Here is a 14581-nt window from a genome sequence, read left to right on the forward strand (position 1 = left end):
TCTGTAGCAGGCCAGGCTGCCCTTTCCTTGCAACTCACAGGACATTAGGACCCGGCCAGCTCCTACCAGCCCACACCATTCCCTATTTGGAGACCTCAAGTGTGCTGGCGACAGCAGCTGCCCTGACTCGGAGCCCCCTTAAAATAGCCTCAGTCCTGCCCACGAGAAGCCCAGGGATGAGTGCTGCAGGCCACCCGCCCACCCGCTTCCACCGAATCCATGGGGCCAATGTCTGCGTCGACCCTTCGGGCACCCAGGCCACCCGCGTGGAGAGCTTCGCCAATGGCGTCTGCTTCAGCCGGGAGCCCCTGGCGCCCGGGCAGATCTTCCTGGTGGAGATTGAGGAGAAGGAGCTGGGCTGGTGCGGCCACCTGCGGGTAGGGCTGACCGCCCATGACCCTCGCAGCCTGGAGACGGTGCCCGAGTACTCCCTGCCAGACCTGGTCAACCTGGGCGACAGCTGGGTCTTCGCCATCACCCGCAACCACAACCGGGTCACCCAGGACGCTGCCGGGGAAGAGGCCTCCGCCCGGGTGAGGGGCTTCTTCTCTGACCCCTACTTGCTCATCGAGAAGGTCAGGATCCCTCGGGACAAGCTGGTGGGCCGCAGCAGGCCAGGCCGCTACAGCCACCTCCTGGATGACCTGTACAGGACCAACGTGCTGCCTGCCACAGCCCGGAGGAGCAGGATCGGGGTGCTGTTCGCCCCGCAGCCGGACGGGACAGCCGACATGCACATTGTCATCAACGGGGAGGACATGGGTCCCAGCGCCAGAGGCCTCCCGGGCTCCCGGCCCCTTTACGCCGTGGTCGACATCTTTGCTTCCACCAAGAGCGTCCGCCTCATCCAGGTGGAATACGGATGTAGGTATCCTCAGCTCTCAAACTGGCATGGCCCCCGGACCATGGGGCAAAGGGCCGTAGCTCAAAGGTGGAGCAGGCTCATGGCAGCCTCTCCCGGTGGGGCTGGGAGAGCCGACTCCTGCCTGGAATCCTGGAAGGCCATTGCTGCCTGTCAGTGTAGGCCGTACTAAGCTAGATAGATCAATGGGCAGACTGCACGAGGCAGCTTCCTAGGCAGATCAGAGCTGGTGGATGGCATTGTCACAAGAAGGGAGACTTTCTGGAGGTTTGGATCCTGGTGGCCCCAAGGCAACAGCTGGGTGGGCTACTCAGGTGAAGGGGAGAGGGAGAGAGGAGGTGGTCAAGCCCAGAAGCAGGCAGCCGGCTGCTGGGTCGTCTTAGGAAGGGTGGGGGGCGATGGACAGAGAAAGCGAGCCTTGCCCCAAAGGGGTCTGCCGCTGATATAAGAAGGCAGGAGGAGAGGGAGGTTTAACGCTGTCCATACAAATAAGACACTTTGAAGAGTGGCTGGCAGGAGAATCCTAGAATTGTGGAGCTGGGAGGGGTCCCAAGGGGTCATCTGGTCCCACCCCCCTGCCGTGCAGGAATCACAGCAGGTTGGTCCAGCCTAGTGGCAGGAATGAGATGGAGCGATAACTCTGGATGTTCCAGGTGCGTTTCTTGTCACTGGGAGACCGAAGCCCCTGTTCCCTCCGTCCGCACTGATTCAATTGCCAAAGCTAGTCTAAGTAGAGTGGTACCTTGGGTTACAGACGCTTCAGGTTACATACGCTTCAGGTTCCAGACTCCGCTAACCCAGAAATAGTACCTCGGGTTAAGAACTTTGTTTCAGGATGAGAAAAGAAATTGCATGGCGGCAGCAGGAGGCCCCATTAGCTAAAGTGGTGCCTCAGGTTAAGAACAGTGTCAGGTTAAGAACAGACCTCTAGAACGATTTAAGTTCTTAACCCGAGGTACCACTGTATTATGAGAAGACAACAAAGCGCCTTGGACGCTCTGAAACAGGCTGTCTGAATGTCAAGCCCAATCGCCTGGGAGCAGAGAGACCAGGAGGTGTTGGAGCCAGAGAGGCAGGGATCCGGGAGGGAGCCTGACAAAGAGGATTGCAGAATCCTAGGGATGCGGGACCCCAAAGGGTCTTCTAGCCCCGGGAAGCACAGATCAAGAGCGCCAACCACTCTTGCCGCCAGAAAGACGCTCTCCTTTCTCGTAATCTGAATCCGGGGCTCAGGGAGATCCAGGAGGTGTTTCTGGCCGCATTATCTGTTGGCAAACAGAGCAGGGGTATAATTAGCAAGCATCCCGCGCTGGCCGCTCTCTTCAGTCCCATGTGCGCAAGGGATCTATTTTTAGGGAGGGTTTGTTTTCTCTGCCACACTGGCAAAGCCCTTGCCCCTTTGCCTGCCTGCCTTTGTGGCCAGTGGTTCTCCTGCCCAGGCAAGGAGGAAGGTGGTGGGCCGGGTGCGAGGTTTGGGGAGGCCATGGAATGCAGCCACCCCACGGGGCTTGCTGTGGCTTAGCTGCAGGTGGCATTCAGTAGTTAACCTACGGAACTCCCTTCCACAGGAGGCAGCAATGGCCATCAAAATAATAATAATAATAATAATAATAATAATAATAATAATAATAATAATAATAATAATAATATTTTATTTATATCCCGTCCTTCCCAGCCAAAGCCGGGCTCAGGGCGGCTAACAACAATAGAAGTAACACAGCATTCTAAAATTAATTCATTCTAAAATAAATTCAAAATCAAATTAATGGCCACCACTGGGCTAGAGTTCTGTGAGGATTACAGAAGGAGAGAGGGGGTCAGGCTGTGCCTTGGCCAAAGCTCTGGTGGAACAGTTGTGTCTTGAAGGCCATGCGGAAAGATGTCAAGTCCCTTATGGCAGAGCGTTCCACCAGATCGGGGCCACAGCTGAAAAAGCCCTGACTCTGGTTAGGCCAGCCGAACCTCCCTGTGGCCCGGGACCTCCAAGATGTTTTGGTTTTCAAGGAGGATTGGACCAATTCATAGAAGAAAATAAAGCTACTGAGGGCTGCCAGCCGCAGCGGCTCTGCTCTGCCTCCACAATGTTCTTGTGCCTGAATCCTGTTTTGGCGTTTCTCTGCTCAGCGACTGTGAGATCTGGATGCTGGGCCAGGCGGGCCATGGGCCTGATCCTGCACCCTCTTCCTATGGAGGCTTGTTGTGATAGCAGAACCTCCAGGCCCAGGGACAGTCTATCTCTGAACAACCATTGGAGAACGCTTTCGCACTCGGGTCCTGCTTGTGGGCTTGGATCCTGCTGGCCTCTGTGAGGCTGGGATGCTGGACTAGATGGGTCCCTGGCCTGATCCAGCAAGCTCTTCTGGTGTTAACAGAGAGTGAGCCCTGCAGAGAGAGAGGCTGCGGAGGGCCAGGCATGAGGGCTCATTGTGCTGCAGAGAAAGCCTAGCTCCACTTCCTCCAGGTTCCGGCCATTCCATGCCCAGTGCCAAATCGCGGAGGTCCTTGCCTGGCTTTGCCCGCTGTGCCCCATGAAGCTGCAAAGAAAGATGAGCTGGCAAGTGTGGGAATCCTCCTGCAGTGCAAGGCCTTCCTTGGCCAGAAAGGACCTTTTCCTTCTCTAGCTGACATTCGCACAGAGAGGATGGGAGGCCAAAGGTGCTTTCAGCGTCGTGTGTGGGAACAGTGGGAGGCTCCACAGATTTGCTGGAACCAGGGAATATAGAATCACAGAATCAGAGCTGCAGAGTTGGAAGGGATCCCTCAGGGTCATCCAGACCAACCCCCAGCATGCAGGAATCACACCTAACAAGCCCCACCCAAAAACCTCCAGTGAAGGACACCAACTTCCGAGTAACTTGGAGCGTTTCCTTTCCGCCTTTTAGGGTAGTCTTTAAAAGATACCTGGAGGTTACATTTCTTCTTGAAATGGGGAGGGGGGTCCATTTTGCAGTCAAAAAACTGAGTACGCATTTCCGAGCATCAATTTCTCAAGTTAAATATCTGATGCCTCTTAGCAACAATGTTCTGCTGCAGTGCAGCTTCCTTCTTTTATTATTATTATTATTATTATTATTATTATTATTATTATTAAATTTTATTAAATGTTACCCAAAAAATGAAAAGAAAAAAAGAAATAGAAACAATACATAACCATACAGTAAAACATTCATCTACACAATTTTCCAGAACGCAGACTAGAAAAGAAGAAAGACAAAAGGTAAAAGAAAGAAACAAGAAAAAGAATGAAGGGGGAAAAATACTTTTCATAATCAATTATTCCAAATTCATACTTCAAACATTACACTATATAAATCCTAGTTAAAATATTATAAAAGACTTCCACCGCATTCTTTGGCAAGGAGTTTCACCAAAACACACTGAGAACTGGGTCTAGTTCCGCAAAGGCCTTTTTTTTGTTTTGTTTTTGTGTGTCTCTGGGATGTCAGGCTGTGAACAAACCTCCTTGGAGAGGTGTGCCAATTTCCTCTTTGGCCTGCATGCAAATTCCTCCCCCCTCTGCTTCCCGGTAACCTGGGAAAGGCATGCAAGAAGCATTAAGCCCAAGGCAGGGTTGATGCCCCACCTCAGTTCAGGCCCCCACCTCTGGATGAGACCTGTCCAAACAAGAAGGCTTCTGTGGCTGCAGAGACCAATATGGGAGAGACATGTTTTGTTGCAGCTGGGGCAAAGGAAGGCGTCCAGTTGTGCTGCTACAGATGCACCAGGGCGTTTTTTTTTCCTTTCTGCGCTTCTCCCAGCGGTCGTTCCTCCTCTGCTTCCTGCTGTGAATGTCTGCCTCCAGGCACTGCGGTCACCTGCAAAGGATTCCCACACACTGGGGTTGATGTTGCCAGCCTTCGTGTCACAATTGATACAGCAGACTCTTCTCATGTCCTTATGGTAACCAAACCACAGAGTCTTGCATTGCTGGAGGATTCAGCTCGCACTTCGAAAGCAGTCCGAGTGTATTAGCAGAGTGTCAGGCCGCTTGGTGTTTTTCAGTCTTCAGGAGCCTTTAGGGCGTTGAAAGGGAGGCAGCAGCGTTAGCAAAACAAGCCCGGTTGTTGTGTTAGGAACATGGAAGTTATGTCTGGAAGCACCAGGAGGTGAAGAGAGATGCTGCCTCTGACAGGGAGCCAAAGGGAGGTTTTCACCCAAGGTGTGAGCGCAGCTTGTCTTTGGCATGTACATACTGGCAAAGTGGGTGAGGAACGAAGGGGGAAGTTGGTTCCCCATGCCAAAGTGGCATGGTGCCCCCCATGGGCCGGCCCTCCATGGGCTTATACATATCAAGCCTTCATCTTAACAAAAACATTCACAAGCCCAGGGCCATCTTAACCATAAGCGCCAGGGGTGCGGGGCACTGAAGAAGCCCAAGCAAAAGCTTTAGGACAGGAATCTGCTGCAAGAACGAGGCTCGAAAATGCTGCCCGGGTGAATCTGTTGGGCGAAAGGCCAGGCGAACCACCGAGGCAGGAAAACTCATTACAAACAGGCAGGCAGGAAGAGGAACGGTCTCCTCACGTTGCCCAGCAAGGGCGCAGTCAAAAGGGGCTTCCATTCCCTCTTGAGTCACTTGGCTCTGGGGATTTGCAGATGGAGACTCACAGGGGAAGGAGGTCTTGGCAGGAGAGCAAACTGGGGCACACACATTCAGATGTGTTGCCAGGCTGAACTACCTGCCTTTCCAAACAACGGCATTGCAGCAGCCCAGGCCCACCAGCTGCTCCTCTGCCCTCAGTGGGAGCTGGCAAGGCAGCCAGGCTCTTGATGGTGCTCCTTCCTCCTCATGGGCAAGGAGGAAACATGTCACTCTCACTGAGCCTCAGCTGGAAGGTCTCTCCAGAGCTGTAGGGATGCTGCCTCCTGCCTAATGCCCCAGCCTAGGAGTACTTCTAAGGGCTCTTGCAACAGCCACTGTGTTCCCTTGAGCTGTTCAGGCATTGAGGGAGCTCTTTGGTCAGTGTCATCGATGAATTGTAGAGTTGGATTGGGCCCCTTGCAAGGCAAGAATCGCAGCTAAAGGATCCCCAACAGATGGCTATCCAACCTGTTTTAAATACCTCCATCACCTTCTGAGGTCAGCCGTTCCACAGTTGAACAGCTCTTACCTACAGAAGGTTTCTTGTCTTGCTAGGGCTGGGGTGGGGTGGGTGCTCTCTCCAGACAAGAGGAACGTGTCCCAATCCTCATGCTGAGGTTGTCTCACAGCCAAGTCCCCTTCTTTCTCTTCTTTTCCTCCCAGTCCCCTCCCTGCAGACCCTCTGCCGGCTGGCCATCCAGAAGCACATTGCCCACCGGCTAGACATCGATGGGCTCGACCTCCCTCCATCGCTGAAGAACTTCTGCAAATATGAGTGAAGTGACCAAGGCTTCTTCTTCACCTGCATGAGTCGCCCACCCAAGAGACTTGACGGAGGGTCCGCAAGAACAAGCCGAGAGCAGTGAAGCCGCGCTTCGTCCTTGCTCTGTCCCCAGAATGCCAGCCTTATGGGCCTCACTTCCCACATAGCCACTGGGGAGCCACGTATATGGCGAGAGACTCACTGAAGGGGCAAGACCACCAGCCCCAGCCCTCCAAACAACATCAGGACCCTGAAATAGCAGGAACAGTCCAAGGGAGGATCTGATTTTCAGATGGCAAGATGTAGCAGTGAACTGGAAGCACCGGCCAACTGCCCTGTTTCTAGGTGTACTGGGAACTACAGAATATGCTCTGACAGACAGCCTACATGCGAAGAGATTTTTAAAAAAAGATCACTAGGGGAATCTGCTTACTCAGAACATGCCAAGAATGTTTCTGCAGGAAAAATTCAGCCTTGAGCGAGTTTGGTAAGCGAGGAAGTGCCCTATTTTTCTCGCCGATCCAGCTCTCAGAACAACGGCATACTTTCCCTCCGAGAAGGTGACTTAACTTCTGCACACGTGTAAAGCTAAGGCGAGGGAGCAGCTCTACGCAAGCGTGTGAAGTTTGTAGGGCCACGCGCTCCACTTTTGTGGGTTCCCCAGCAGCCCGCTGTTGTTCTGACCCGACATCACAGTAGTGTGTTTATGGAAGAAATGCACTATGTAGGAGAAGAAGAGTTTGGATTTGATATCCCGCCTTTCACTCCCTTTAAGGAGTCTCAAAGCGGCTCACATTCTCCTTTCCCTTCCTCCCCCACAACTAACACTCTGTGAGGTGAGTGGGGCTGAGAGACTTCAAAGAAGTGTGACTGGCCCAAGGTCACCCAGCAGCTGCATGTGAAGGAGTGGGGAAGCGAACCCGGTTCCCCAGATTATGAGTCCACCGCTCTTAACCACTACACCACACTGGCTCTCAAATGTAGACCTCCGAGGCCCAGAAGGTGTTGCTGCTGTGGGGAAAGGGGGGGGCGCATCGCACACTAGGCTTTATGGAAGTCATGCCAGTTCAATAAAAGCTACCTTAGAACAGCAACAAGTCCTGGGAGTGTCCCTTTCCTGCAACCTCAGCTCCCTTTCCCTCCTGGTTATGCAGCAGAGGCCCCCCAAGCGAGGGAAGCTTGGTTTTATTGCCCTGATACTGCAGTACATAAATGGCAGCGTAAATGGCAATGAAACGATCAAGGGGGTGGAGAACGGCTGCAGTGTTTGGGACTTTTGCAGTGGTTTTCCACCTGTGGGTCCTCAGATGTTCTTGGACTACAACTCCCATCATCCGGGAGCTCTGGCCTTGCTAGCTAGGGGTGATGGGAGTTGTAGTTCAACAACATCTGGGGACCCACATCTGGGGATAGCACATAACCTATGGAACTCGCTTCCACAGGAGGCAGCGTTGCTTCTGACTGCAAGCTGCTGGAAACTGCTTGACGGGAGAATCGCTCGTGCTCAGATCCTGCTTCTGGGATTCCCATAATGGGCATCTGGTTGGCTGCTGTGAGAACAGGAGGCTGGACTCGATGGGCCCCCTCTGGCCTGATCCAGCAGGCTCTCCTTATGTACTTATGGGGGGGGGGGCAAATGCTGGGGGCCGGAAGAGCCTTCGCAACCTGCTGGCTTCCCCAACTCCTTGGAGCAGCCGAGGGGCAAGGCTGTCCAGGGGCTCTGTGTGAGGTAAGGGCCGAGCCCTGTGACGCTGGTTCTAGAATGGGGAGAGTTCAGGACAGGCACAGCACTGAGGCAGCCACAGGCCAGCTCTCAGCGGACACCATGTCCTATTATGGGGTGGGGAAACCTTCCGCAGGCTTCTTTCCATCTCCAAGTCCAGGTAATGGCTCCCCTTTCGTCCCCCGAGGTGTTTTGTGCAGACAACGCCCTCCTCTGTGTGGCCCCAAACATTTTCCTCCCCCCCCCAACCCACTGAATTGGTGTGTGGAGGGAGCTCTTCATGCCACCCCAGAGATGGGTGGCTGTCTTCTTAGAGGGGGTCTTCAAGAGGGGGGACCTCCAACGGTCATCTGATCCACCCCCATCCCCAGCAATGCCGGAATCACAGCCCAATAATCCCTGGCAGATGGGCAGGGATGAAAACCTCCAATGGACAAGAGTCCAGCACCTTCTGAGGTGGTCCATTCCGCTGCCAAACCCCTCTTTGACAAGGCCAGAGAAGAGGCCCCAGCGCTACAGGGATGAGGCCCGAGGAAGAGGCAGGCGGGGGGGGGGCAGCTGATATGGGCCACACGGAACAATCTCCTAAGCTCTCTGGTTGCTTCTGGGGCGGAGTGGGAAGCCGGGAACCCATGGAATGAAAATTACAGCTGCAGCTCGACTCTCGCTCCAGTTTATCTTCCTCTTGGGAAAGAGATTACTCAGCGCCAGGAGGCGAGTGAGTGTGTGGGCCGTGGAAACTGGTATCGAGGGCATGGGAGGAATTTAGCACCCTCAATTCACCCCGCCTTCAATCTAGCCTGAGAACAAGAGCCCCCAAGTTGTCCTCCCCACACACCCTCCTCGCCAATCCACCTCTGCCCCAGACACTCCAGTTGGTGCCCCCCCAAACACACACCTTTATTTTGGACAGGAGAATCGGGCAGCGGAGAGGTTGAAATGGCACCGAGTGGCCCGTCGAGCCTCTACCCTGGGATGCCAAGGGAGGCCCCGGCTTCGGGGGGGCTCTCCTCTGCCATCGGGCTCCTGAGGAGGAAGCTGCAAGCCAAGCAGGAGGCTCCACACCAGCTCAGCGGCCCCCAGCTGCTCCAGGATCCGGACGCCAAGCCGCCTTGTGGAGGAGCCTGCTGGTCACCGGGCACAGCTGGGCAAGGGGCGCCAGAAAGGTGGGAGCCACACCGAGGCCTCTGCTGCAGGAAGCCGTGCCCTCAGGGACCGGACCGGGAATATCCTGCCGAGCAGACGGGCGACCGGTGGCTCTTCCTCTCCTCTGTGCCCCCGCCCCTCCCTCTCAGCCAGCCCCCCAAGGACTTTGCCAGCTCCGGCGGAGACTTTGCGCTGGCCAGGTGGGGATTCTTGCCCAGCGGGGTCTTCCTGATGTCAGCCAAGTTTGGCAAGGACAGAGAGGCCCAGCCCCCGCTGCACCTGCCCCCCAACATCTGCATCCTGACCCTGGCCATGATGATCGCTGGCATTCCCACGGTCCCCGTGCCGGGCGTGCGGGAGGAAGACATGGTCCACGCTGCCCAGTGCTTTGTGGCGGAGAACCTGGAGCCTGGCAGCGCGCAAGGGGAGGCAGCACAGAGGAGGAGGAGGAGGAGGTGGGCTGCCATGCAGCCCCTGGGGCCTTCCTGCAAGAGGGGGGACAAGCCAAGGAAGAGGGCCACCCACAGGAGCCTCCTGCCCCTGTTCCTGGCGCAGCTGGAGAAGTGAGGGCAGCGGGGAAGAAACGCTTAATTCTGCTTTGAAAAGCCAACATAAAGGGTTTGCGAAAAGCAAGGCTCTTTGCTTATGTCTGTGCTTCTGCTTCTGTAAGCAGGTTGTTGGCCAGATCCTCTGATCCAAACAGCTGTCTGGATTGGACCCCAGGCAGCCCTTCATTCCCATTCCCACACCACCACAGGGGTTACCCAGCCAGGCTCCTTGGGACCAAGCGGAAGAGATAACAGCCCAAATGGCAGCTGCTTCCTGGAGCTCTTGCCCCTCTCCCCTCGTGTCACCAGTGTTTCCAGTCTGACACAACGCCCACAGAGCGCTTCCACTGAGCCCGGTACCAGCTGCCTGGCAGAGAAGCCACAGCAGAGAAGCCCTGCCCTGTTTCCTAATGAGATTTTGACTGGTATTTAAAGGCTGATGTTGAGAAACGACAAACAGGAAAGACTTGTTTATTGACGACATTTACGAAAGAGAAGTCGTGCTCTCGCTGGGTGCAGGGGGGCCCATTTCAATAATCAAGGGGGGAGGGATAGGAAAAAAGGACTTGGGGGACACACCTGGTCCCCTTTGACATGGAGAACCAGACATGCTGCCGGGGTTAAAACCAACTGACTTAGGGGAATAGTAATGCAGAGAGACGAGGGGGTGGACTTCACGGGACTGTAGGTCATGTCAGGCACCCCTGAGCCACCACTGAGTTGCCAGCAAAGTCTCAGACAAGAGCCCAGGTTTGCAGTTGTGTACACCGTCTTGGGCTGCTCATCAAAGCTCCCTCCACAAAGGAGGAGCCCCACAGACCCTCGGAGCTGAATGAAATGTTAACCTCAAGTCTCTGGCACTTCTGAGGAGAGCCCTGCTAGGAGGCTGCTCCCCCAGACCACCGAGCCCAAGGGTCTGCTCCCAGTAGCGCCCCTGAGCCTAATTACAACTTCACCTGCACGTAAGGCCCAATCCAGCTGTCGGCCAGCTCGCGGAGGGTGCTGTACCTGCGATCAAACTCCTCGTGACTGCACTGGCTCAGAAGCCGGCTGATCTCCGCAGTGAGAAACGACACAGCCAGGTACTTGTCCAACAACTTGTCCCACGAGCAACTCAGGACCTCCAGCAGCCCATCAGAACTGCTCTGTCCCTCTTGGGATGTGCTGTTTCCCTTGCGCCACCGGGCTGGGATCCTGCCAGGCTTGAAAGCCTTCCCTTCGGAGTTCAGCACAGCCAGGACGTGCCGGCAGGGCAGCTGGAAGGTCTGGCTGAAGTGGCAAGTGCAGCTGCTGGGGCCCTTGTGGCGCACGGCCTGGGCGTCTTCCAGGATCTGTACGCTGGCAACCTCTCCGTTGTTTCCCATCAACTGCGCAGAGCTCTGGACAACCGCAAACTCGTTCAAGCACAGCCTGGCGGCCGGCTCTGTGCAGATGTCGCTCAAGGACTGCTTGATCCGCTCCTCAGCCTCTCTGGAAGTCGCCTCTGCCTCCTCCTCGCAAGCCGACTCTTCCGCAGCAACCCCTGCCGCCGGCTTCAGGGGAGTCGGCGCGGCGGTCGGAGCAGAATCCCTTGGAAGCAGAAACCTCTGAGAGTGTGCAGCAGAGGAGCGAAGCACCAGCAGGTTCTGGATGGAGGAGCCGTTCTCCCCGAGCAAAGGGCCTGGGCCTGGCGCAGACTCCACGGAGCTCTTCTGGGCAACCTTCTGGTAAGTCTTTGCTATTTTGGTGATGCAGGTCTCCAGGGATGGTCCTATGCAGAAGATCTGGCTTAAGCTGTGTGTGAGCATCTCCAGATCTTTGAAATACTGGCTGCACTGGCCCCAGGTTCGCCAGCGGTGAAAGGCCCAGATCTTCTCGTTGAGCAGCCATTCTTTGCGGAGCTGGGGCAAGCGGTTGGGCTTCACAAAGCCACACAGGACGGTGTACAGCTTCCTCAAGTTGCTCTCGCTGGGGGCGCACATGGCGTTCCTCAAGGCGCTCAGAACCAGCCTTTCCGTGTGGGCTTCCAGGGAGACCTGCTGGATCTTGTGCTGCAAGTGTTTGCATATGTGGAAGACGGACAGCTGGACGTCCACAGAGGGGAACGCTTCCGACAGCGCCGGCAGCCACCGGAAGTGCGGGTCAACCAGAAAGGTCTTGATCTGCTTCCATTCGGGGTTGAAGGCCTTGAAGGTGCGGTACATCTGAGCCAGGCCTTCCGCCGACTCCCTGGTGGGGACTGCGAAGTGGATCACCTTGGTCACCTCCCCTTCCAGCTGCATGAACGGCTGGTCCACCATGAAGGTGTAGAGGGCCTTGCCCCACGGGTTGTGGGTTCGATGAATGAGCACAACCTCAGGGTGCTGTAAGAAGACGTCCCTCATTTGGCTGGTCTGAAAGCTGATGGACTCCAGCTGGGAGCTTTTGTACACCTGGTAAGCCACCAGCAAGCCGCAGTCAAAGCTCAAGAGCTCCTTCACAGTTTCCAGGGCCATCGTGCACTCTCTTCCTGAGCGTCTGCCTTGGAGAGCTTTCCCCAGGGATGCCTGCCAGGGAAAGAGTTCAAGTTTCTGCTGCTCTTACACCGGGGTCAAGAGTGACCAAGGTCTGTCTCAGACCGAAGGACCTAGAGTGAAAGAAAAGGGTGAAGCCAAGTCAGTTCTCCCGATTGGTGCTTCTGTTTTGGTGTGTAAAGGGATCTTCTTATGAGATCTAGAAGGTGACAAATTCCACATTTTTAACCCACCAAAGAGAGTGAAGATGCTGTACCAGTAGCACACTGGGTGGTTTTTTTAAAATGGAGTCCATTGTGTTTCCCATCATGTTTTATAAAATGTATTTTTAGAGTGAAGCTTCACATCTATATTTTTCAGTGTGTTCTACAAACGCGGCTTACAAAGAGTTTTGGTTTACGCAAAGCAGTTGGATCTGGTTAACAAAAAACCACACAGAGCCAGAAGGCCCAGTTAGGTCAACTCGTTCTCCCAATGACATCAGAGGCACTGAGGTGCAACGGGAAGATGGAGAAAATGTCACCAGGGCCTCATCTATTACTCCTGATGAAATACAAAGCTGCTTAGGCAGTCCCTTCAGTTAGGCTATTTATTTGTTTATTTGCAGGGCTAAGTGTTTTTTTATTTTACATATATGAAAGTTTGGGAGCTATACAGAAGAGAGCGTAGCCTCCTGCACAGAAATTGAACAAAACAGTGGCATCACAGGACTGTATTCTATGAAGCAGCACCACACAGGATTTGACTGCCTGGGCGCAGCTCTACCAAGGGCCTCGAGAGACGCCATTTGTCCTGGCCATGAGCCGCCACACAGCCTCCTGCGCCACAAAGGGCAGCCAAGTGCCTTCTGCCACGACACAAGGGCAATGTGCACAAGGGGCTTCGCTGCAGCCCAGTGGGAAGAGCGGGTGCGCAGGAGGCCCCGGCTTTGACCCCAGGGAGGGCTGGGTGGGGGTAAAGGCCCCCCGGAAGGCCAGCTTCCTAGGCTCCTACGTAGAACCTTATCTTTACCACTCTCTGGATTGCTCTGTGGCTTCATCTGGCCCAGGACAAGCCAAAGCAACTTCAGATGTACCAGCCAGGCCAGCGCTGCCGCCGCAGAGGCATTAAGAGCAAGGGGGGGGGGAATTGGGTAGGGGGGTGTTTTTATGCTTTGGCCCTTTCCTCTGGGAGTTGATTTCTCTAGGTGGGCAGCCACAGCAGTGAGCAGAGGAGGAAGGGCGGCAGGGAAGAGCGCAGAGAGGAGGAGGAGGAGGAGGAGAAGAAGGAAGAAGAAGCAGAAGAGACAAGAAGCAGCAGAAGGAGAAGAAGGAAAAGAAGCAGAAGAAGCAAATGGAGAAGAGGAAGAAGGAGAAGAAGAGAGAAGAAGAAGAAGGAGAAGTAGGAGAAGGAGAAGGTGAAGGAGAAGAAGAAGAAGGAAGAAGCAGAAGAGACAAGAAGCAGCAGAAGGAGAAGAAGAAGAAAAAGAAGCAGAAGAAGCAAATGGAGAAGAGGAAGGAGGAGAGGAGGAGGAGGAGAAAGAAGCAGAAGCAGAAGAGAAAAGAAGCAGCAGAAGGAGAAGAAGGAAAAGAAGAAGCAGGAGGAGGAGAAGGTGGAGAAGGAGAAGAAAGAAGCAGAAGAAGCAGAAAAGGAGGAGGAGGAGGAGCAAAAGAAACAGAATAAGAAGGAAGAAGAAGCAGGAGGAGGAGGAGGAGGAGGAGGAGGAGGAGGAACTGAAGCAGCCTCTCCCTGGCGCACCTGCACCTGCGAGGCCGGGCTGCTCCGTCCCTCCCTCTCCTTCCCCGGCTGCAACGGAGCCTCTCTCTCCCCGGCCGGCCTCTGCAGCCCCACTCGGGGGGCCCCGAAGCGGCGTCCGCCCCGCGCAGCCCCTCCGCCCCTCGCCTTGGCTTTACTCTGAGCCCCCCCCCACTGAGCCCCCCCCCCGCGGCCCCTCACCGGCCCCGGCCGCCGCCGCCATCTTGCCTCCTCCTCCTCCTCCGTCGCTCTCGCCAGGCCCCGCCCTTGCGCCGTCGCCCAGGAAACGCGTGACGTTCGGGGCTCTGCCGGGCTCTCGGCGCTCACGTGACCCTCCGCCATTCCCGCCCCGGGCTGCCGCGCGGCGGGCGGCCCGGCAGAGGGCGCTGTGGCGGCGCTCATTGAGCTCTTGGTAAAGGGCAGGCATAGGCCCTCCAGCTGTTGGGGGACTACAACTCCCATCATCCCTAGCGAACAGGACCAGTGGTCAGGGATGATGGGAGTTGTAGTCCAACAGCTGGAGGGCTGAGTTGGCCTATGTCTGACCCGTGGTTTTCTTTATTGAATGGGCATCACGCCCCCCAGCCAGAAATCTCGGGGGGGGGGGGTCAACACGAAATGCAGGGGGGGAAACAAGGGTGAAAGGAAGCCCCCCAACACGTGTCAAAGGGATAAAGTGGGCTCTTGCTCCCCACCCCAGAGGAATGGGGTCTGGGCAAGGAAGGCTCCAG

The 14581-nt window shown here is 55.5% G+C and overlaps 3 protein-coding genes across 6 annotated transcripts; 2 read left to right on the forward strand and 1 right to left on the reverse strand.

Moving 5' to 3' along the window:
• The first annotated feature begins 141 nt into the window (after positions 1–141).
• Positions 142–7491, forward strand: NEURL2 (neuralized E3 ubiquitin protein ligase 2). The gene is made up of 2 exons (XM_081196692.1): positions 142–864; positions 6108–7491. Exons 1-2 carry the CDS (start codon positions 177–179, stop codon positions 6221–6223), a joined length of 804 nt encoding a protein of 267 aa, XP_081052818.1. The 5' UTR covers positions 142–176; the 3' UTR covers positions 6224–7491.
• A 463-nt stretch (positions 7492–7954) lies between these two features.
• Positions 7955–9709, forward strand: SPATA25 (spermatogenesis associated 25). Its single transcript, XM_081194834.1, has 2 exons — positions 7955–8090; positions 8844–9709. The coding sequence occupies exons 1-2, from the start codon at positions 7970–7972 to the stop codon at positions 9641–9643; spliced, it is 921 nt and encodes a 306-aa protein (XP_081050960.1). The 5' UTR covers positions 7955–7969; the 3' UTR covers positions 9644–9709.
• A 370-nt stretch (positions 9710–10079) lies between these two features.
• ZSWIM1 (zinc finger SWIM-type containing 1) lies at positions 10080–14087 on the reverse strand. 4 transcript variants are annotated; one of them, XM_081194833.1, is made up of 3 exons: positions 12350–12918; positions 10525–12229; positions 10080–10445 (listed from the first exon to the last, which is right to left on the reverse strand). In XM_081194833.1, exon 2 carries the CDS (start codon positions 12096–12098, stop codon positions 10569–10571), a length of 1530 nt encoding a protein of 509 aa, XP_081050959.1. In that variant the 5' UTR covers positions 12099–12229; positions 12350–12918; the 3' UTR covers positions 10080–10445; positions 10525–10568. The 4 variants fall into 4 exon arrangements, with proteins under 4 accessions (XP_081050959.1, XP_081050957.1, XP_081050958.1 ...); XM_081194831.1 differs by lacking the exon at positions 12350–12918 and adding an exon at positions 14052–14087 and having other exon boundaries at positions 10080–12229; XM_081194832.1 differs by lacking the exon at positions 12350–12918 and adding an exon at positions 13860–13884 and having other exon boundaries at positions 10080–12229.
• Positions 14088–14581: the final 494 nt, after the last annotated feature.

Source organism: Podarcis bocagei (assembly GCF_964188305.1).
Source record: "Podarcis bocagei genome assembly, chromosome: 5".
Classification (NCBI taxonomy): Eukaryota; Metazoa; Chordata; class Lepidosauria; order Squamata; family Lacertidae; genus Podarcis; species Podarcis bocagei.

What these genes read in the sequence shown, in the direction of transcription:
- SPATA25 (XM_081194834.1), top strand. Translation starts at nt 7,970, where the DNA reads ATGGGGAGAGTTCAGGACAGGCACAGCACTGAGGCAGCCACAGGCCAG. An exon ending in CTTTCCATCTCCAAGTCCAG is followed by an intron (nt 8,091 to 8,843) that starts GTAATGGCTCCC and finishes TATTTTGGACAG; the next exon opens with GAGAATCGGGCAGCGGAGAG.
- NEURL2 (XM_081196692.1), top strand. Translation starts at nt 177, where the DNA reads ATGAGTGCTGCAGGCCACCCGCCCACCCGCTTCCACCGAATCCATGGG. An exon ending in CATCCAGGTGGAATACGGAT is followed by an intron (nt 865 to 6,107) that starts GTAGGTATCCTC and finishes TTTTCCTCCCAG; the next exon opens with TCCCCTCCCTGCAGACCCTC.
- ZSWIM1 (XM_081194831.1), bottom strand. Translation starts at nt 12,098, where the DNA reads ATGGCCCTGGAAACTGTGAAGGAGCTCTTGAGCTTTGACTGCGGCTTG.